The sequence below is a fragment of the Delphinus delphis genome, chromosome 20 (genome assembly GCF_949987515.2).
Source record: "Delphinus delphis chromosome 20, mDelDel1.2, whole genome shotgun sequence".
NCBI classification, from domain to species: domain Eukaryota; kingdom Metazoa; phylum Chordata; class Mammalia; order Artiodactyla; family Delphinidae; genus Delphinus; species Delphinus delphis.
In genome coordinates, this window is record NC_082702.1 from 3,552,441 (window position 1) to 3,575,628 (window position 23,188).

Here is a 23,188-nt window from a genome sequence, read left to right on the forward strand (position 1 = left end):
TTTTCACCTTAAGCTCACACCTGTGCTCCTAGGACTATCCCCGTATGCACACTGTAAGCCCTGTTGGAGATGATGGATTTCAAGTCATGACTCAACCACTGAGGGTGTTACTAATAATTTAATCATTTTTGATAGTTGAAGAAACTCAACTTAATTGAGATATAATTTACATACTATACAATTTACCATTTAAAGTGTAGAATTCAGTGGTTTTTATTATATTGAGAGTTGCTCAACCATCACCATAATCTAATTTCAGAACTTTTTAATCACCCCCCCCCCCAAAAAAAAACCCCTCCAATACCCACTAGTGCTCACTGTCCAATACCCCCTCACTCTCCCAGCTTTGGGCAACCACTAATCTACTTTCAGTTTCTATAGACCACAAAGAACTTTTTAAAAATTGTGGCAGAACATACATAACACAAAATTTACCATTTTAACCATTTTTAAAAGTTTTTTTTATTATGGTAAAAAGCTCCACATACATGAAATTTATCACCTTTACCATTTTTTTTTGTTTTGCGGTACGCGGGCCTCTCACTGTTGTGGCCTCTCCCGTTGCAGAGCACAGGCTCCGGACGCGCAGGCTCAGCGGCTATGGCTCACGGGCCCAGCCGCTCCGCGGCATGTGGGATCTTCTCTGACCGGGGCACGAACCCGTGTCCCCTGCATCGGCAGGCAGACTCTCAACCACTGCGCCACCAGGGAAGCCCGCCTTTACCATTTTTAGGTGTACAGTTCAGTGGCAACTAGGACATGTACATCATCATGTAATCGTCACCACCATCCATCTCTAGAATTTTTCATCTTCCCAGACCGAAACTCTGTGTCCACATCTTCATATCCTTATCCAAATCATACCATTCCTGAGCCTCTGTTTGCTCGTGTGACATGACTGTCACATGATTGATTGAATTAAAATTGATTAAATTAAAATTCACGGCGTTACAGTATGCTCATATAAATGAAACGACCAGCATAATGCCTAACATAGAACTGAAAGTCATGTATACGGAAAATAATCTAAAAAAGAGTGGATATATGTATATGTATAGCTGATTCCCTTTGCTGTACAGTAGAAACTAGCACAACATTGTAAAGCAACTATACTCCAATAAAAATTTAAAAAACTTAAAGTCATGGATTATAAGCCGCCATACACCTTGCCCTTAAGCAAAGACCTTAACTGAAATCAGTCTAATACATAAACTGCCGAAGGCTAACGCACTCGCTACTCAATGTCTGAAATAAGAAGGCAAAGCCGAATTTGTTATTACTGTAGTAAGGGAGAGTTATGCTGGCCAGACACAGTGTCTCTGAGCAGAGCCTACTGCTGATCCTATACAGGGTTTTTGGGAAATGTGGATTTTCAGGGGCTCTTCTGGTTTGAACATTATCCGTAAAAGCATGTTTGTTCGACGGAGTCTATTTGGATTGGCTGTCTCTCACCGGTGTGGTTACTGGAGTGAACCTGTTTCTGATTGGCTGACATTTAGAAGCAGGAAGCTGTCTGATTGGTTCAATGGCCAACGTGAGTGGTCATTGACGATGGGTTATAAACCCATTCTGTTGGCCGCTTGTCATCGCGGCTACAGAAAGATCAATCATTTTCCTAGGAGTGCAGGACCCTTTTATTCTCAGAACCCCTTTTCCAAACGAGGCCCTACCATAGACAAAACCACGTATGTGAAGCTAATCTTTTCCCTCTCTTGGAAACAAACTGCCTTGCATTTCTCTGGTCGGTTTGGATGTGATATAAAGACTCTCATTAGTCCTCCTCTGCAACTGTGGCACTTCCGTGTTTATTCGGCTCAGCCACTAACATTTCCTTGTTTATCTGGCTCGGTCACTAACTTATTTATTCATGATCTCAATAAATAGATCCAGTACTTCATGTTTCCTAGACGTCATGATGCACACTACAAAAAGATGAATCGATAGACTGAGTAGCTTGAAGTACTGAGATGATCCAAAGGAGATGCTTGTTCGGCTGCTTTCACAAGTCTGTTTACTTTGCGTTGGAGGCATGAGACATTTTGAAGTGGGTTAGTTTCATAAGAACAGGAGAGTCTTCTTAAGAGTCGGAAAAGCATGTGTTAACGCACAAATGTTACTGTAGGGAAAGCTAGAAGCACAGTTATGGCGTGGAATAGATGGTACGTTGAGTGGACAGTATTCATAATTAATTATTAGCCTTTGTAATTAATGGAGTTCTAGGTGTTAAGGTCTTCTATCAGGAGGATGTAATGGTATTTGGTTTTGCTGATAAGTTCAAGACAAAATGAATGTATGAGCCAGAACTTGTGTGGAGGAGGGGTGAAAAACAGTCAGCAAGGAGAATTGAGAATGCTTTGCATTATTTTTTTTATCACAGGAAGAGTTAAGCAAAGATTATATTGATATTTTTAAAAAATATTTATTTATTTATTTGGCTGCACTGGGTCTTAGTTGCGGCAAATGCGCTCCTTATTTGCAGCTTGCTGGCTCCTTAGTTGCACCACGTGGGGTCCTTAGTTGCGGCAGGCGGGCTCCTTAGTTGCACCACGTGGGGTCCTTAGTTGCGGCAGGTGGACTCCTTAGTTGTGGCATGCAAACTCTTAGTTGCGGGATGCATGTGGTATATCTAGTTCCCTGACCAGGGATTGAACCCGGGCCCCCTGCATTGGGAGCGTGGAGTCTTATCCACTACACCACCAGGGAAGGCCCTGTACTGAGAATTTTATCACCAAAGTCTAGCAGGGTGGGCTGCAAATATATCAGATTCATATAAGAAAATACCATTTGATTGGTTTGCAAAGGGATCCAAGCTTGTTAGTACCGCGTTCTCCCTTGTGTTCTCCACGTAGCTTTCCAGGACTCCACAAGTGCTGGCTGTTGTATTCAGTGCCTGGTGTCTACCTGGCGACCCTTTGGAGTTAGTCCGAAGGTCCATTCTGTCTGAGTTTTCTGTCTACTGCAGCTCAGTTCAGGCAGTTCTTGCTGGTCTTCCTTGTGTGGAACCTGATGGCCAAGCCAATTTTCAGCCAGAATGACCAAGAGAACCACCAGGGGCAGCCCTGCCACGCCCATTCGAATCAAGTTCTCCGTCGTGTAATCTTGGTTCGTGGTATCTAGAGACGTAATTAGAAGAGATGAATGATCACTGGTCATGTTTCATTCCATCCCATCCCAAGAGCCCTGGAAGGGGAGCTCATTTCCCTATTTGTGGTTTCACTGGGACCCCCTCTTCCACACGTGCATGCATTCATGAGCACCCTACTTCACATTAAACGTAGGTCCAAGGGTGTGGTTCCCCGGGGAGTCTTGTAAAACGGGGAGGAGGTGGGTATGAGCATGTTGTGTTTGCTTTTCATTCCCTCCTCACGTGGCAGTGTTAGTGACTGTCTAATCATGTCCCTGCAACATCTTCATGGATCCAGAGTCTGAAAGTCTCTCCTCTACATCATCTTCACCCCACATAACAATGTGTGTTCCTTTCTCATACATGACAAAGGGTACAGGATGGCTGGTGTCTGGGAAGCAAGTAGGAGAAACATTTCAGATAAGCTTAGAGAAAATTTTGGGACTTCCCTGGCCATCCAGGAGGTAAGACTCTGTGCTTCCACTGTAGGGGACACGGGTTCAATCCCTGCTCAGGGAACCAGGATCCCGCATGCCATGCCGCTGAAGAAACAAAACACGAAAAACAAAAACAAAACAAAACAAAAAAACAGAACGCAAAAACTTAGGGAAAATTTATCTCCACTATTGTGTGACCTTTCACCAGACATTTCTGTTCACTGAACCTTTAAAAAGATTTCTCCATTTGTTTTATGGACTTCATGGGCCTCTATTCCTCTCAAGGATGTAATAAAATAATGTGAAATTACAATGCTGAGAAATGCTAGTAACTCTCTCCTGTTAAAATACAGAAATCAGTTCCAAGTGGATTTGGAGTTCCTAATTGCAAAGTGCAAAATGTTTCAAGTTTGAGAAGATAATACCACCTTGACGTTGGATAGGAGGTGATTTCTAAAACAAGATTCATTGATTATCTACTCTAAAGGAAAAGGCTAATAAATTCACCCCTCTTCCACTATTGCCCAATTGTCCCTGCAACATTCATTGAAAAGACCATTCTGTCTGTATGATCTTACAGTGCCATGACTATCATATTTGCTGAGCTTGTAGAATGACTGGACAAGGTACATAAGAGAGACAAGTGTGGTCATTCCCACTCAGCAGTCAGCAGTTGCTTTCCTCTGCTGTAACTCTTTGTTTTCTCCCTCTGGGCAGTGATGCGTGCAAACAACATAAAAATGAAACTTTTTTTTTTTTTTTTTGACCACGCCGCGTGGCTTGCGGGATCTTAGTTACCCAGCCAGGGATTGAATCCGGGCCCACGGCAGTGAAAGCCTCGAGTCTTAACCGTTGGACCACTAGTGAATTCCCAAAAATGAAGCTCTTGATAGAGGGTTTTTTTTTTTTTTTTTTGGCTGCACAGCATGGCATCTGGAATCTGGTTTCCCGACTCGGGATGGAACCTGTGCTCTCTGCAGTGGAAGCACCGAGTCTTAACCACTGGACCACCAGGGAAGTCCCTCGATAGAGTTTTTTTAGAGTCTTCCTCAGTCACCCACTCCGAGTGGATTCTAGTATTATAGGTTAGTTTCAGGATTCTCAGCTGCAACTAAGCGTGTGAAAAAGGAAGTGGATTCGTCAAAGCTTGTGTCTGGCATCTGCTATCTCAACAACACCCCTTAATGTGACTCCAAACGTTGGCCTCTCCTTTCTCAACAGGCCACGTGTTTTCAAAGGAAACTGGAGAACTCAAGGAGAGGATGTGAAAGTCAAATGTGGTGTGGGTGAGAAGTGCTTCTTCTCTCTCTCTCATTTTTTAAAATATTTATTTTATATTGGAGTACAGTCGATTAATAATGTGATAGTTTCAGGTGTACAGCAGAGTCATTTCAGTTATACATGTATCTATTCTTTTTCAAATTCTTTTCCCACTTAGGTTGTTACATAGTATTGAGCAGAGTTCTCTGTGCTGTACAGTAGGGCCTTGTTGGTTATTCATTTTAAATATAGCAGTGTGTACCTGTCAATCCCAAACTCCCTAACTATCCCCCCCACTTCCCCCCTGGTAACCATAAGTTCGTTCTCTAAGTCTGTCAGTCTGTTTCTGTTTCGTGAATAAGTTCATTTGTGTCATTTTTTTAAAGAAAAGATTCCGCATATAAGCGATATCACACGATATTTATCTTTCTCTGTCTGACCTACTTCACTCAGTATGACAATCTCTAGGTCCATCCATGTTGCTGCAGGTGGCATTATTTCATTCCTTTTTATGGCTGAGTAATATTGCATTGTATATATATACCACATCTTCTGCTGGAGAGGGTGTGGAGAAAAGGGAACCCTCCTACACTGTTGGTGGGAATGTATATTGGTACAGCCACTGTGGAGAACAGTATGGAGGTTCCTTAAAAAAACTGAAAATACAGCTACCGTATGATCCTTCAATCCCACTCCTGGACATATATCTGGAGAAAGACACGGTCCGAAAGGATCCATGCGCCCCAGTGTTCATTGCAGTGCTTTCACAATAGCCACGACATGGAAGCAGCCTCAATGGCCCTCAGCAGAAGAATGGATAGAGAAGTGCTTCTTCTCTCTTCGTGGTCCTCTGAGTAATGACTCTCTCCTGTCCCACTGTTCTTTCTTAGTGCATCTCTTTGTATTCCTGCCTGATGCCAAGGCCCTGAACAGTCAGCCAGAGCCCTGAGGAAGAGGACACACGTGTGGGCGGGGGTGCACTTACCTGTGACCACAAGCTGCAGGGCATCACTAGGGGCTGACCATACATAAGGGCTGCCACTGTACCAACTGTAGCATGTGTAGATCCCTGAGAAGCTGAGGTTCACAGGACCCAGAATGAAGTCACCCCAGCGTCCCCCGTTTTGGTGCTGTGACAGAACGGCCCTTCTCTCCTTGCTCAGTGAAAATCTATCGAATGAGATGTGTGCTGAACTGCACCGGAGGGAAACACTCTCCCCTGGCATCACCACAAGGCACCCATTAGTGGAGAGGGAGGGTTTGTCATACAAGCCTAAAAGAGCAGAGAGTGAGCTGTTAGCAAGATTTTGTGTCATCCCCCTGGATCCCCGCCACTCATGTTGGATCCATGCTAAGAGAAGCGAAGAAGCTGACATTTCCTGCTGCAATGGAATGGGAGGCGGTAACATCCCATCTCACTACTACAGGACCTATACTCTGTCCCCAGTTACTGTAGATAGAGCTGATCAAGCAGGCAGATGAGATGCCAGCTTCGAGAGACAGCGATCTAGTCTCTAAAGCCAGAACTGCCACACGATTCTGTTCCCAATTGCAGCGTGTGGGTTTCTCCCCACACCGCCGAGCAATTATGAGACCCCAGCTGGGCATCTCACAAGTCAACTCAATTCTTTCTTTATTTTTTGCGGTACGCGGGCCTCTCACTGTTGTGGCCTCTCCCGTTGCGGAGCACAGGCTCCGGACGCGCAGGCTCAGCGGCCATGGCTCATGGGCCCAGCCGCTCCGCGGCATGTGGGATCTTCCCAGAGCGGGGCACGAACCCGCATCCCCTGCCTCGGCAGGCGGACTCCCAACCACTGCGCCACCAGGGAAGCCCAAGTCAACTCAATTCTGACACTGTCTCCCTGGCAATAACGTCAGATCCCCCAGGTTTAGGGCTCCAGGTTAAGAGCTCAGTCCTACAAGACCGCCCCCACTTCAGACGCCAATCAAAAGTCTAGGTTGTCACCTGTGCTTCTGACTCAATGGCTATAAATCAGAAGTTCCCAGGACCCAGTTCTTGGGTTCAATTTATTTGCTAGAGTGGCTTACAGAACTCAGGAAACCAGTTTACTTACTGGATTTCTGGTTTATTATGAAAGCACGTATCAGGAACAGCCAGATGGAAGAGATGGCGTAGGGCTTCGTTACGTGGGCAAGACTCTTTAAGTCTTTGGCCATTGATTCAACCTCCAGCCTCTCTGCCCTCTCTGGAGGTCAGGTGAGGTGGGGCTGAAAGTTCCAACTGTCCCATGACCCCTGGCAACCAGCCCCCATCCTTAGGTGCTTTCCAAAAGTCACCTCATTAACATAAACTCAGGTGTGGTTGACAGGGATTTCCTATGAAAATGAAGACACCTTTATTGCTCATCGCTTAGGGAATCCCAAGGGTTTGGGGAGCTCTGTGCCAGGAACGAGGATGAAGACCAAATGTATGTTTCTTAGTATAAGTCACAGTATCACAAGCCATATGTTGGGGAAGAGAGGGAATGGTATCCAGAGAGTCTGAGGAGTTATGGCAGGGGCTGAAGGATATTCTTTTTATTCTTTGTATAAGAAGAAAAGGTAGAAGAACCTGGAAACTCAGGGTGCAACCTTCTAGAAACACGGGGTTAGGCCACCCTGAGGACAGAGCTTCAAACTGAGGGCTGGATGCATACCGCAGGAGCATAACTCCTCACTCCTTAGGTATGAGCTGCATATAGTGATTTCCTTCCACATGGAAAGGGAGGGTGGGAGGAAGAGACATGTTACAGTGGAAAAACCTGACAAACACCGTCTCAGCCGGGTATGCGAGCTCAGCGTCAACAGCCGTATTCATTGGTATAGTACGTACCCTTCTATGATATTAAAAATGGCGCTGGGGCTTCCCTGGTGGCGCAGCGGTTGAGAGTCCGCCTGCCGATGCAGGGGACGCGGGTTCGTGCCCCAGTCCGGGAAGATCCCACATGCCGCGGAGCGGCTGGGCCCGTGAGCCATGGCCGCTGAGCCTGCGCGTCCGGAGCCTGTGCTCCGCAACGGGAGAGGCCACAGCAGTGAGAGGCCCGCGTAGAGCAAAAAAAAAAAAAAAAAAAAGGGCACTGGGCCTTGGTGGTCGTCTTCACCGTGATCCATAACCCCTGTCTTATCATGAGTAAAACATTAGACAACTTCCAATAGTGGGGCGTCCTGCAAAACACCAGAGCAGCACCCCTCAAAACTGTCGACGTCATCAAAGACGAGGAAAGTCTGAGCAACTTCCACAGCCAAGGGGGAACTAAAGAGACACGACGCCTAAATGCAGTGTGGGATGGGATCCCAGAAGAGATGAAGGATGTCGGGTAACCACGAAGGAAGTCTCAATGAACGTCGGCTCATTATAATGTATCAATATTGGTTCATTAATGGTAAGGGGTGTATCATAGTAAAGGAACATGTGCGCACCTGGGTGCTGGGTGTGTGGGAACTCTCTGTTGTATCTCCTCCGTTTCCCTGGAAATCTGAAACTGTTCTAAAAATAGCATCCCTGAAAAGATAAGCAAGGAAAAAGAGCTGAGGGTCAGAGCCAGGCCTCACCTGTCACTACCAGCTCCAGGGCTTCACTGTGCACTGACGAGCTGTACTGTTTTCTGTATCGGCACTGATAACGTCCTGCAGTATTAGTATCCATGCGTTTAATGACAAACTCAGCTGTCTTCTGAAATCCCCATTTCTTCTCCACCACTTTGTATGTGGAGTTTCCCAGGATCTCCAGTTGGTACAGGAACGACTCAGGAGTTCCCCCACACAGGATCTTCACAGACTCATTCCAGGGAATCACAGAACCGGGCGTGGCAGATATGGTAGGAATGGGAAGATTCCCTAGAAGAAAATAGAGCCCAGACTCAGGTGCCCTGCCATGGAGAAACCATACTTCTTTCTTTCACTATGGGGGGAACAAATAAATTAAGGTGTGATGGACTTATATTTCCTACCTTTAAAATACTTGTTTTTAGTATTTTCTAATTGTGGTGAAATAAAATGTGTTACATAAACACAAAATTTACTATTTAAACCATTTTTTTGGCAAGGGAGGGGGAAGCTGGGGCGAAGTGAGAGTAGCGTCGACACACACTACCCAATGTAAAATAGCTAGCTAGTGGGAAGCAGCAGTAAACCAATGTTACGTGCACAGCTCAGTGGCGTTAATTACACTCACCATATTGTGCAACATCACGACCATCTATTTTCAGGACGTTTTCATGATTTCAAACAAAAACCCTGTAACCATTAAGCAGTAACTCTCCACTCTCTCTTTCCTTAGGCCCTGGTCACTTCTAACTGACTTTCTGTCTCTATGAATTTCCCTATCCTGCGTACCTTGCGTCAGTGGAATAACACAATATTTGTCTTTCCGTGTCTGGCATATTTGACTTCGTGTGATGTCATCAGGACCCATCCATGTGGTAGCCCATGTCAGCATATCTTTCCTTTTTATGGCTGAATAATATTCCACTGTTTGTATAGACCACGTTTTACTTATACATTCATGTCAATGGCTATTTGGGTTGTTTCCACCTTCGGGCTATTGTGAATAATGTTGCTATGAACGTGGGTGTATACATATCTTGTTAGAATCCCTGCTTTCAATTTCTTTTGTTATATATATGCAAGTGGAATTGCTGGATTGGACATTTAGCTTTTAAGAACTGAAGGATTTTTTGAGGAACTGAATTCCTTCCTTGTTATATGTATTTTTTATTCAGGTGAAATTTACATAACGTAAAGTTAACCATTTTTAACGTATGCCATTCGGTGGCATTCAGTACATTCAGTGTCGTGCAGTCATCACCTCCGTCTACTTCCATTTTCATCGCCCCGCAGAGGAGACCCCATCCACGTTAATCCTACCCTCTCTGCAGTCCCTAGCAACCGCTGGTCTGGCCGGCAGTTTGTTTGGTGTTTTGTTGCCATGGTGATCCTTATGAGAATGCAGTTCTGCTCTTCACTCTAACGTAAGGGTGCTGAAGCTTGGGGAAACCGTGCCCATTGCTCAAGACCACAAACTGAAGAGTGGTGCAGCCTGGTCTGCAAACTAGGACTCTCTCCCTCCAGCTCCTCTGCAGGTGGGGGAGAGCTGTTTCTCCTGCAGCAGCTAGAGAATGCAATGTGGGGGACAGCCAACAAGTGTCTGACGGATATGATGATTAGTTCTGTGAGAGAGGGCGGGAAGGCTGGGACTTGGAACCTCCCGCTCCGGGAGTGCGACTTAGGATGGAACGGGATTTGGAAATGTTTCGGGGTCCCCGAAGGTGCGGGTTAGCTTCTTGGCACCAGTGCATTCACACGGAGTGGCGTTAAGCGAGGGATTTTGCATGTTGAAGACTGCTGTCCTTGGCTTTAACCCCTATACAGAACCTAGCAAACAGGGGGAGGGATACTCAGAATCTGCTGGTTCCCTTTGTCAAGGTGTATCATCTATTTTAGACCTGATAGTGATGTGCTCAACTGCAGCTCTGTGAAGGGGGAAACAAGGGAGTTTGCCGTCCTCAGCAGGATTGTTGTGAAGCAAGACGAACCCTGCAGGACTTCCTTATGTTCAGTATCGTTCACTCACCAGTACCTCCCATGTATTTGTTATTCCGAGATACACAGAGAGATGCCTCCATTAACTCAGCACATTGTTTATCTACTATCATGGCTTAAACCAGTGGCGCTCAACAGGAGACAGACAGTTGTCCCTGCCAGGGGACAGTCTGTCAATATCTGGAGACATCTTTGGCTGTCACAGTTGTGGTGGAAGATACTATTGGCATGTAGCGGGTAGAGGACGAGATGCTGCTTAATATCCTATACTTCACAGGACTGCCCTTAAAACAAAGGATTATCCAGTCTCAAATGTCAATAGTACCGAGGTTGAGAAATGCTGACCTAAACAGACCCCTACCTGTAAGAATGATGATATAGAAAAAAGTCAGATATTAATTTAAAAAATACACAAGGATGCAGCTGTAGGTCATGATGTGTGGTCAGCAGTTCTGAAGGTGTAGACCTTGGAGATCTGATAACAAACTCGAGCGTTCAGCTGCTATGTGAGGATGCGTAAGAACTGCCTAGGCAGGGACTTCCCTGGTGGCGCAGTAGGTAAGACTCCACGCTCCCAATGTAGGGGGCCCAGGTTCGATCCCTGGTCGGGGAACTAGATCCTGTATGCATGCTGCAACTAAGAAGCCCACATGCCACAACTAAGAAGTCAGAATGCTGCAACTAAGACCCAGTGCAGCCTTAAAAAAAAAAATTGCCTAGGCAACGTGGATAGGAACGTTTGGAGCCTTGCAGTTAGATAGAAGGACAATGGAGGACATCCCCGAGTTAATAAGGTGCAAGGAGTGAAGGAGAAGCTAAAGTAAGGTCAGCACGGGTGAAAAGCAGAGAGAGTCAGAGGGAGAGTGGAAGGTGAGCTGGACGGGTAGTCACCAGCCAGGTGGGCAGAGCTTGAGAGACCTGGGGAAGTGGGTAGGTTTATCTGAAGATTGACTACTGAGAACCTTTAAGAGGGAGGTAAATATATTCGTATTTTAAAGACACAAATAATCCAGGCTACAGTCTTTAGAAGGAACTGGAAGAAAGGAGACATGGATGGACAAGCAGTTTCACCCCTTAGGAGGACGAAGGTAGTTGGGGTGACAGAACATACAGTAGCAATTCAGTACTGCACTACAGAAGAACATGCAGGTTCTACAGGAGGGTGCGGCTAAGGCAGTGTCCCTTTATTTTTTATTTTATTTTTTAGCCCAAAGTCACATTTCTATTTATAATTTAAGCATCCATTGTAGATAGAACTTGGCTTACTCATTGTGGAAGATAGGAGAGTAAATAAAGTAAGTACGTCTTCTCAGAAAACCTAATGTTGTATTATTAATTAGCATTAAAAAGTAATGAATCACGGGCTTCCCTGGTGGCGCAGTGGTTGGGGGTCCGCCTGCCAATGCGGGGGACGCGGGTTCGTGCCCCGGTCCGGGAAGATCCCACATGCTGCGGAGCGGCTGGGCCCGTGAGCCATGGCCGCTGGGCCTGCGCGTCCGGAGCCTGTGCTCCGCAGCGGGAGAGGCCACAGCAGTGAGAGGCCCGCGTACCGCAAAAAAAAAAAAAAAAAAAGTAATGAATCAGGACTTCCCTGGTGGCTCAGTGGTTAAGAGTCCGCCTGCCAATGCAGGGGACATGGGTTTGAGCCCTGGTCAGGGAAGATCCCACATGCCGCGGAGCAACTAAGCCCGTGCGCCACAACTACTGAGCCTGTGCTCTACAGCCTGTGAGCCACAACTACTGAGCTCACGTACCACAACTACTGAAGCCCAGGTGCCTAGAGCCTGTGCTGCACAACGAGAGAAGCCACGGCAATGAGAAGCCCGCACACCACGATGAAGAGTAGCCCCCGCTCACCACAACTAGAGAAAGCCCGCGCACAGCAATGAAGACCCAACACGGCCAAAAAAAAAAAAAAAAGTAATGAATCAAGGAAAGTGGAGACTTGGGCCTTCATATAGAGTCCAAATACCTTTTTTATCCCCCATGATCCCCTTCATCCTCATCATCACAGGTAACGCACTTACCAAATACGTAACTTACTTTATTTACATGGTTTATCTCGATTAAGCCTCACAATGATCCAATGAAATAGATTCCATTATTATTTTTATTTCTCTTTTATAGATAAAGAAATTGGTTCTGAGAGTTGAAGCTACTTGCGCAAAGCTCTCTAAGGCGGTGTCCCTTTAAATGAAGCAAAGTGGATAGCAGTGGGGAGAGTTAGGTTGTGAAAGCAGGTACATTTGATATAGGGAGGCCGTTGGACAACGGAAGATGGTTCCCGACTTTCTCATCCCTGCAGTCGCGAACATTCAGTAAGATGCCCACCTCTGAGGGACAGTCAGCCTAACAGAGGCAACGGCTAAATCCAGGTCTGAGCACAATGCGTTTGAGGGATCCCAAGAGACCAAAGTGAGGTGGAAGTTACGCAAGGGGAGCACAGCAGAGACAGCTGGAACAAAGAATAAAATGGGAATTCATCTGGGCTTTAGACCATTTCTCCTGCTCTTCTATCCTGGAGCTGCCATGAGGATAGAGGGCGACTGGAGGAGACATAGGGGAACACTTACCATCCTGCGCCTGAATCTTCTGGCCAAGACAGAGCACTGGAAGAGAGACATTCATGAAAACTCAATCTGCACATTTCCAGTCTCTATTATAAATCACCCAACATAATGACATACAGGTGTCATTTTTTAAAATGATTTTATTTTTTGGCCACACCACAGGGCATGTGGGATCTCATTTCCCTGACCAGGGATTGAACCCACACCCCCTGCTGTGGAAGCGTGGATTCTTAACCACTGGACTGCCAGGGAAGTCCCACAGGTGACCTTTCTTTCTTCTACAGCAAACATAGTAAACAAGACATCTTTTAGTTTTATCTTCCAGATTCCAGCCCTGAGGCTCTCATCTGTAGGAGCTCTGGAACCATCATGGGTCTCCAGACAGCATGGCATGGGTTGAGTGAACCCCGCAAGGTCAACTTGACCACTTGATCATGGAGCCTTACAGGCTAGCATGGAGTTGGGACTTGGGCAGATGCAGTTACAGATACCTGGGCAAAGACCGTCTCTCTCCACTAAGGAGATAAGAATCTTCTCTGCAGTTCCTAAAATCACTGAGCTCTCATGTTGAGAGAGACCTTGAGTATTTGGGGATCCCCCCATCTTTCCCTCTAACCCACTTGCATTTGAGGACTCACCGAGGCAGAAGAGGGTGGTGTCTCTGGGGGTCATGGTTCCGACACAGCCAGCCTCAGCCCCGTTAGCCACTTGTTGGTGCACATCAGCAGATGACAGGTTCTCATGAGACAGTAAGATCCACAGGAAATATGACAGCAGAGTTCCTCATCAGAGAATTTCTACATCTATTACTCCACAGGAATGGTTCCTTTCCAAAGAACTTCATTCTGGGGAGCTCTTGGGTGGCGTCTAAGAGGAGATCAATCTCCCTGTTTATGTTTCAGATGAGAAGTGAGTGTTTTCCTTAACCAGTGTCTAATGGGGCTCAAATCCTTCTTTGGACAACATCCCACATCTAAATGGAAGAGCTTGGGACAGGATATTAGATGGGTACCATACAGACAGAGGTATTTCTTCATTGACCCGTCAGTCAAAAGCCAAGTGGCCTTGGCTCTTACGGATGCACATGTCCTCCCCGGAATTCATGGACCACGTTTGGGCTCAATCAGGCAGGCAGTGTACTCTTATGCTTTGGATTACCTCAATGCCAGCATGCAGGGGAATTTTTTTTCAGGAGGTATTCACCATCTCTAAAGAAAGAACTTCCTATATCTGTATGTATATTTAAACCTGTAATCTGTAGATAGATGATGGATTGATAGAGAATATAAATTAGATAGATAGGTAGATAAGTAGGTAGGTAGGTGGATAGACAGATGGACAGACAGATAAATTTGGACACAGATACCTGGCTCTTACTAGTTCTTCAAGTATGAGAAGTCAGATATTTCACATCAACTTCCTACTGGCTGTCTCATTTTCATTGCAAGGCGTCACTCTTTTTTTCAACTTTATGGAGATATAATTGACACAACATTGTGTAAGTTTAGGTGCACAATATGTTGATTTGATACACTTCGGTGCTGCAAAACGAGGTCCGTTGTGGCATTAGCTAACGCCTCTACCACCTCACATAATTGCCATTTCTTTTTTTGTGTATGCGGTTAGATCTACTCTCTCAGCAACTTTTAAGTATAGAATACAGTATCGTTAATTATACTCACCATGCTATACATTGGAGCCTTAGAAATTATTTATCTTTTTTTTTTTTTTTTTTTTCGCGGTACGCAGGCCTCTCACTGCTGTGGCCTCTCCCGTTGCGGAGCACAGGCTCCGGACGCGCAGGCTCAGCGGCCATGGCTCATGGGCCCAGCCGCTCCGTGGCATGTGGGATCTTCCCGGACCGGGGCACGAACCCGTGTCCCTTGCATCGGCAGGCAGACTTTCAACCACTGCGCCACCAGGGAAGCCCTATTTATCTTTTTTTAAATAAATTTATTTATTTTATTTATTGATTTTTGGCTGTGTTGGGTCTCTGTTGCTGCGCACAGGCTCTCTCTAGTTGCGGCGAGCGGGGACTACTCTTCATTGCGGTGCGCAGGCTTCTTAGTGCAGTGGCTTCTCTTGTTGCCGAGCACGGGCTCTAGGTGCGCGGCTTCCGTAGTTGTGGCTCACGGGCGTAGTTGCTCCGCGGCATGTGGGATCTTCCTGGACTAGGGCTCGAACCCGCGTCCCCTGCATTGGCAGGCGGATTCCTAACCACTGCACCACCAGGGAAGCCTCCAGGTTCATGTTCTTTTTGACACATCAGAACCCCTGGTAGGAGGTAAAAATTAAGCAGTAAGGCAGGGACTACAGCACCTCTCAGTGTCCCTCCAGCCTGTGCCTGTGGATGGGGGGCAGGGCAGGGGCTCATCTCCTGCCATGTCCGTGCCTTCTCCATGGTCCCTGCTTCCGTGGGGCACGCCTGAGACAGGCTCTATGAACACTGCCCCCTCCTTATGTCACTCCAGCCTAGTGGTGGTACCAGCGTCCTGCCCTTACCTATTGCTGGGTAGCCTCACTTCCCCTGTTTGGTTTCCTAACTTACCCGTCACCTGGATACCTGTATTGGTTCCCTATTGCTGCTGTAGGAAATTGCCACAAACGTGGTGGCTGAAAAGAACACAAATCTATGATTTTGTAGTTTTGGAGTCAGAAGTCTGACACAGGTTTCACTGGGTTAAGATCGAGGTGTCAGCAGGGCTGTGTTCCCTTCTGGAGCTCTAGGGGAGAATCAGTTCCCGTGCCTTTTCCAACTTGGAGAGGCAGCTGGAATTCCTGGTTTCATGACCCTGTCCTCTATCTTCGAAGCCAGCGCTGGTGGGTGGCGGCTTTCTTATGCGCTGTTGCTCTGATGCTCATGCTCCTGCCTCCTTCTTTCTCTTATGTGGACCCTTGTGATGACAGAGCCCACCTGGATAACCCAGGATAGTCTCCCCATCTCAGGGTCAACTGCTTACCAACATTAGTTCCCTATCCAATTTCGTCTCCCTTGGAATGTAACATGACACATTCCTAGATTTGGAGTATTAGGATGTGGGCATCATGGGGTACAATTATTCTGCCCACTCTAGTACCCAAGTTCCTGCATTAAGTACTCTTTTATCTAAAATACTTGGAGCGCTTCCTGTTGTTCTGACTGGACCCTGACTGACACTTCCACCAGGAAACTTTGGGATTAGGAAGATTGGCTCAACGGGTAGCCATTCTGGACAAGAGCTCTCTGACCTGTGACCACGATCTCCAGGGGCTCGCTGGGTGCTGACCACACAGAGGGGAAGTGACTGTAATCACCGTGACATCTGTAGGTCCCTGCATGTGCTGAGGTCACAGGGCCCATGAGGAAGCTGTTCTGAAATATGCCTGGGAGCCCAGGGACGTGGGCTCCATCATCCTTGTACAGGCTGAACCTGTCAAAGCCGAGATGGGGGTCCAGTCTGAAGAGTCACATGCTGTCCTTGAGGAACCATAGGGTTTGGCCAGGCTGACAGGGAGGGCTTGTCCTGACCACCTGGGGGAGAAGGAGGCACAGCTTAGAGAGGAAGATGGGGAGCCCCTTCCCCTCCCTGTGCTCAGAGGTTCCTCCTCCTTCCCACGTCTCTAAGGCTCCTTTCCAAACCAGGGGAACCCATGCCCCATGGAGATTCCTACGCCACAGAGACATGGCATCTCCTACAAGAAGAACATCTGCTGAGAACTTTGAGCAAGTGCCGACTAGCGGACTCTTACTAGATGTTGATAATGTAAAATTAGTTGCATAAGACAAGACAGAGTAGACAATGAATAGAAGAATAACCTGCGTTGAGTGAAATGATGTCAGCTCACACGAGAAACACGTGGCACGGTGAAGCCTACAACACAACCTCCTGGAGTCTCAGGGGCGCGGTATACGGTTCTCCCCCTCTTCTGAAAGCAGGACAGCAGCAGTAGTGCCTGCAGTGCCTGGTCTCATGGAACTGCTGGAGGACTTGAGTTATTGCCTTGTCCTCCGAGGGGCTGTTGCTTCTGGCACTGCTTCCTTCCCTCACTCTAGAGATGACACCGATTCCTCCCAGACACGCCAGGTCTGAGCATCACAGTCTTCTATTGGTGCCCTAGAGCCTGGCTCAGCAGAGGGAAGAAGAGTGTCTAGGAAGGGTTTCTGGACCAGAATTGGGGGCTAGACTTTCCTGGGCCCCCACTGTCTACTTCCCAAGAGACTCACCCTCATATTGTTACGACGTCCCCCCGTCAACCCATCACCCTACCTTCTGTGCTGTATCCCCTCCTATTACAGGAAGGTCTTATTTGAGGTGGATGGCAACCCAAGGTTTGGGGAAGAGACTCACCCCCTTGTGCCCAGATCCTCTGGCTCAAGAAGAACCCTGGAAAGAAAGACTTATGATGGACAGTCCATCTCCTGTAAGACCTGGCCCCCCACTCCTGCTTCCACCTGGCCTGGGAGCCTCGTTGGCTACGACTGCGCTCAGCTGAAGATGAACTCAGCCATCAAGGTCTACCTTGCCCCCATGGAAGCAGGGCTCTCTGCTGTGGAGGACTCAGTGTTCCAGCCCAGTGTGTCCACCAGAGAGTTCCCTGCCTGCCTTCCCTTCCAGGACCCACCAAGACACGCCAGGCTGGCGATGGTGGGCAGCACAGTACTGCTTCTGCTGAACAGAAGGCGGTGACCCAGCAAACCTGAAAAGCACACAGGACGTTATGATGGCGGCCCAACTAATGTCGTGTACAAGTTGACCACGGGACGGACAGGTGACTCACACGGGCTCTTCTTACCTTAAAAAAGTCAGTGTGGGGGGCCCAGCTGAGGGAGGAATTGGGCTTCCTGGAAGATTTTCGGACTAGAGCTGTCTCTTCAGATCATTTAACAATGGCCGGGCTTGTAACGTAATCTCTGACTCAACCCACCTATGACGACATTGTTAAGTTTACCAGAAATTTATTCTTCAGTATCTAATCTGTTATTACCTTGATACATTGAATTATTTTCTTTTTTCATCTTGGATATGATTTTCATAGAATTTCTTATTTCTTCTTTCCTACGTTTAAGAAAATTCCCAAACATTATATTTTATCTTGAATGCTCAACCATCTTTATGATAGTAAATTTTTTTTATTGAAAATGCCAATTTTATGATTTTTTTTAATTTATGGATTTCCTTATACTGTATCATCTTTTCCCTGTATGTGTGTATTTCCAAGTTCCTTGGACACCTAACAATTTTTAAAAGTTGACGTATGGTTGACTTACAATATTATATTAGTTACAGGTGTATTACACAGTGATTCGATATTTTTATAGATTACACACCATAACAAAGTATTATCAAATATTGACCATATTCCCTGTGCTGTACGTTATATCCCTGTGACTTACTTATTTTATAACTGGTCATTGGTATTTCTTAATCCCTTTCACCTATTTTGCTCCCCACCACCCCTCTTCTTCCCTCAGGCAACCACTAGTTTGTTCTCTGTATCTGTGAGTCTGATTCTGTTTTGTTATATTTGTTTGTTCGTTTTGATTTTTAGATTCCACACATAAGTGAAAACATATAGTATTTCTCTTTTTCTGTCTGACTTTCTTCACTAAACATAATACCCTGCAGGTCCATCCATGTTCTCTAACGGCAGGATTTTGTTCTCTTTTAAAAATTGAGGTATAGTTGATTGACAATATTATATACATTTCAGGTGTACAACATAGCTGATCCACAATTTTTTAAAGATTAACTCCATTTAGTTTATTGTATGTAGTAGTTTGTGGGCTCTTTGTGAAGACACTGATTAAATTAGAAAATAAAAAATTAAGGGTAAGATTGGAGAGTTCCGCAAAAGCCACCTTCCTGAGTGTATTGTGTACTAAGAACAGATGTGTGGTTTCTTTCCAGAAAACGATGGGTGCTAAAAAAAACGTGTAAGCACGAGGTGATATCCTTAGAGTCTGGGTGAAAATATATCCGGCAGAAATTTTCACGGAGTTAAGAGGTGATAAGTCCTTCCAGGAAGAGATTCTCCTTGTTACTTACATTCCACTAGGTTTGGTCATCTCGTAATATTATGTTAAGTATCATCCCTACCTGTGGGTCTCTTCCATCAGACTGAGCTCTGTGAGAATATGGATTCTGTCTTCACATTGGCGTCATCAATCTAGAACAGCTGTTGTGTTCTACCACGATGGAAGTGTCATGTATTTGCTGTGTTCCGTGTGGCAGTGAGCAGATACGTGCGGTTTCTGAGCCCTTGAATTTTGGCTAGTGTAGCCGAGGAACTGAATTTTAAAATTTATTTAACTTAATCTAATTTTCATTTACGTACCCTTGTATGGCTAGTGGCCACCATACTGGATACCTCAAACAGGATATACTTCATCTTTTTTTTTTTCACGTACTTGCATTGCTTTTATTTTTTCATGCAAAGGCATTTTATTTATTTATTTATTTATTTAAACATCTTTATTGGAGTATAATTGCTTTACAGTGGTGTGTTAGTTTCTGCTGTATAACAAAGTGAATCAGCTATACATATACATATGTTCCCATATCTCCTCCCTCTTGCGTCTCCCTCCCACCCTCCCTATCCCACCCCTCTAAGTGGTCACAAAGCACCGAGCTGATCTCCCTGTGCTATGCAGCTGCTTCCCACTAGCTATCTACCTTATGTTTGGTAGTGTGTATATGTCCGTGCCACTCTCTCACTTCATCCCAGCTTCCCCTTCCCCTTTCCTGTGTCAAGTCCATTCTCTAGGTCTGCATCTTTATTCCTGTCCTGCCCCTGTATGCTCACACATACGTATGGAATCTTAAAAAAAAAAAAAGGTTCTGAGGCATTTTATTTTAAATATAGCAGTGTGTACATGTCAATCCCAAACTCCCAATCTATCCCTCCCCCCACGCTGCCCCCCTGGTAGCCATAAGTTTGTTCTCTAATTCTGTGAGTCTGTTTCTGTTTTGTAAATAAGTTCATTTTATACATCATCTTTGTAAAATTTTACAGAATAGTTGTTGTTGCTGTCGTCGTTTTAACTGAATAGTTTGAAGGATCAACTGGCAGACTTTCTAGATTTGCTTCAGTGGAATTTCAGAAAAAGGATGATAGTGATTTGCTATCCAGTATGTGCGGGTGAGTGCAATAAAATATCCGGAAATGGCCGGATAGTTAGAATAGAACAGCTGGGAGCTGACGAAGGGGTTGTGGGATTTTGAAGACCATCCTACATGTCTTGAGACTCCACTGTGAGCCTCAGAGCTGGGGGCCTGGGTTTGAGGAGAAGGAAGAGTGTCCATGGAGGAGCCTCTTTAAGAAGAGGTCCAGGTCCTTGCTTTGTAACACTCTGTGTGCTCAGCGCCTGGGGCCAGGTCGGGTCTCAGCATGGTCTTGGTTTACATCGAGTCCCATGTAGATACTGGACTCAGAGGAGGACGTAGGGCTCAGGGGAATGGGAGTGGATATTGTCTCTGAGAGGGTGTAGCGGTTCATGTGGGTGTGTGTCACATCCTGTGTGTCTTCTGCTGTAGGGTCCTGAGAGGAGAAGGGTAAGAATGATGTACTGAGACATGATATCTGAAGGCAGGAGCACTGGATATGTGGAAGGGCTCAAGTTATGGTGAGGGTTGGGGCTGGGAGGATTCACCTCGCCCTTCATCGTTCGGTCTTCCATGGGCTCTGGGTCCACAGTGGCAGCATCTGCAAATGGAAGAGAGTCAAGGCTTTTGGGGGTATTCTTCCAGATCCCCACATCTTTGACAGGGACACCAAAGCCAGAAAAAGGTAGTGGTGTACCCGAGGTTGCTCAGCCTGTCTTCCCCAATAAGTCAAAAAAACATCCCACATACAGCCCCAGGCGTACACTGACTCTCTGGATCCTGTACAAGCCCATGGGTCCCATCCTACATCTTCTGTTATAGACCATCCTCTTCTGCAAGTTAGCAGATTCCCCAGCACCGAGGAGTGTACAGGGGAGAAGGAGGGATGGTTGTAGGTTGAAGGAAAAGGGGGGATCCATGGGTCTCTGGAATATGTTCCATCAAGGATCTCAACAACAAAAATCACAGTTTAACCTACAGGAAATGAAAACGCAATAATAAATTTATTTATTTATTTATTTATTTATTTATTTATGGCTTCGTTGCTGCTCACGGGCTTTCTCTAGTTGTGGCGAGCGGGGGCTACTGTTCGTTGTGGTGCGCTGGCTTCTCATTGCAGCGGCTTCTTCTGTTGCGGAGCACGGGCTCTGGGCGTGCGAGCTCAGTAGTTGTGGCTCCCGGGCTCTAGAGCACAGGCTCAGTAGTTGTGGCACACGGGCTTCAGCAGTTGTGGCTTGTGGGCTCTAGAGCGCAGGCTCAGTAGTTGTGGTGCACGGGCTTAGTTGCTCCACGGCATGTGGGACCTTCCTGGACCAGGGCTCAGACCGATGTCTCCTACATTGGCAGGTGGATTCTTAACCACTGCGCCACCAGGGGAGTCCCGATGTATCATATTTTCTTTATCCATTCATCTGTTGATGGGCACTTAGGTTGTTTCCATGTCTTGTTTATCATAAATAATGCTGCGATGAACACGGGGGTGCATATATCTTTTCAAATTAGTGTTTTTCTATTCCATCGATAAATGCCCAGAAGTGGAATACCTAGAGCATATGGTAGTTCTATTTTTAATTTTACAAGGGGCCTCCATACTGGCTTCCACAGTGGCGGCACCGGTTTACATTCCCACCAACAGTATATGAAGAATAGCTTTTCCCCACGTCCTCACCAACACTTTTTATTTCTTGCCTTTTTGATAATAGCCGTTCCACCAGGGCCGAGGTCTCATAGTGGTTTGGACTTGCATTTCCCTAATAATTAGTGATGTTGAACATGTTTTCAACATGCCCGTTGGCCTTCTGTATGTCTTCTTTGAAACACTGTCTCTTCCCTTCCTCTGCTCATTTTAAAATCAGGTTGGTTGTATTTTTGTTGTTGAGTCGTATGAGTTTTTTAAATATATTTTTGTTATTAACCCCTTGTCAGATACATGATTGGAAACTCTCTCTTCCCATTCCATAGGTTGTCTTTTCATTTTGTCGGTTGTTTCCTTCACCGTGCAAAAGATTTTAGATCGATGTAATCCCATTTGTTTATTTTTGCCTTTATTTCCTTGCCTGAGGAGACAGATCTAGAAAGATATTGTTAACATCAGTGTCAAAGAGCGTACTCTGTTTTCTTCTAAGAGTTTAAAGTTTCTAGCCTTACATTCAAGTCTTTAATGGATTTTGAGTTGACTTTTGTGTGTGGTATGAGATAGTGGTCTATTTTTATTTTTGGTGTGGCTGTCCAGTTTTCACAACACCATTTATTTATTTGTTTATTATTTTTTGGCCGTGCCACGCGGCATGTGTGATCTTAGTTCCCTGACCAGGGATTGAACCCGCGCCTCCTGCATTGGAAGCATGGGGTCCTAACCACCGGACCGCCAGGGAAGTCCCCAACACCATCTACTGAAGAAACTATTCCTTCTCTATTGTATGTTCTTTGCTCCTTTGTTGTAAATTAATTGCTCATATATGTGTGAGTTTATTTCTGGGCTCTCAATTCTGTTCTTTGAGCTACGTATCTGATTTTCTGCCACTGTGATACAGTTGAGATTTCTATGGTTTGTGATGATAGTTTGAAATCAGGGAGTGTGATGCCTCCAGCTTTGTGCTTTTTTCTTAAGCTTGCTTTAGCTCTTTGTGGTCTTTTCTGGTTCCATGGGAATTTTAGAATTTTTTTCTGTCCTGTTTCTATGGAAAACGTGCTTCGGATTTTGATAGGGGTTACACTGAATCTGTAGATTGCTTTAGGTCATATGAACATTTTAACAATGTTATATTCTTCAACACCTAAGCACAGAATAGCTTGCCATTTATTTGTGTCTTCAGTTTCTTTCAACAGTGTCTCATAATTTTCAATGTACAGGTCTCTGAGACCTCTTTAGTTAAATTGACTCCTAGGTATTTTATTATTTTTATTGCAATGGTAAATGAGATTGTTTTCTTAATTTCTCTTTCTGCTAGCTCATTTTTAGTGAATAAAAGTGCAACAGGTTTTTGTATATTGATTTTGTATCCTGCAACTTTACTATATTTGTTTATAATTTTTGTTGGAGTTTGCAGGGTTTTCTACATATAAAATCAAGTCAACCAGAAATAGTGACAGTTTTGCTTCTTTCTGTCAAATTTGGATGGCTTTTATTTCATTGTCTTGCCTAATTGTTTTGTCTAGGACTTCCAATACTGT

The 23,188-nt window shown here is 45.6% G+C and overlaps 2 protein-coding genes across 2 annotated transcripts in view; one reads left to right on the top strand and one right to left on the bottom strand.

Annotated features, from left to right (window-relative positions):
• LOC132416835 (NACHT, LRR and PYD domains-containing protein 2) overlaps window positions 1-23,188 on the top strand; it is a 1,001,898-nt gene that overhangs the window by 52,906 nt on the left and 925,804 nt on the right.
• On the bottom strand, window positions 2,884-13,614 carry FCAR (Fc alpha receptor). The gene is made up of 5 exons (XM_060000592.1): window positions 13,571-13,614; window positions 12,936-12,971; window positions 8,374-8,658; window positions 5,807-6,094; window positions 2,884-3,113 (listed from the first exon to the last, which is right to left on the bottom strand). Exons 1-5 carry the CDS (start codon window positions 13,602-13,604, stop codon window positions 2,884-2,886), a joined length of 873 nt encoding a protein of 290 aa, XP_059856575.1. The 5' UTR covers window positions 13,605-13,614.

Coding starts and splice junctions, on each gene's coding strand:
- FCAR (XM_060000592.1), bottom strand. CDS start 13,604: ATGACCCCCAGAGACACCACCCTCTTCTGCCTCG. Junction 8,659..12,935: donor GAAGATTCAGGCGCAGGATG/GTAAGTGTTCCC, acceptor ATTTTCTTCTAG/GGAATCTTCCCATTCCTACC. Junction 6,095..8,373: donor CCTGGAGCTGGTAGTGACAG/GTGAGGCCTGGC, acceptor CTGCTCTTTTAG/GCTTGTATGACAAACCCTCC.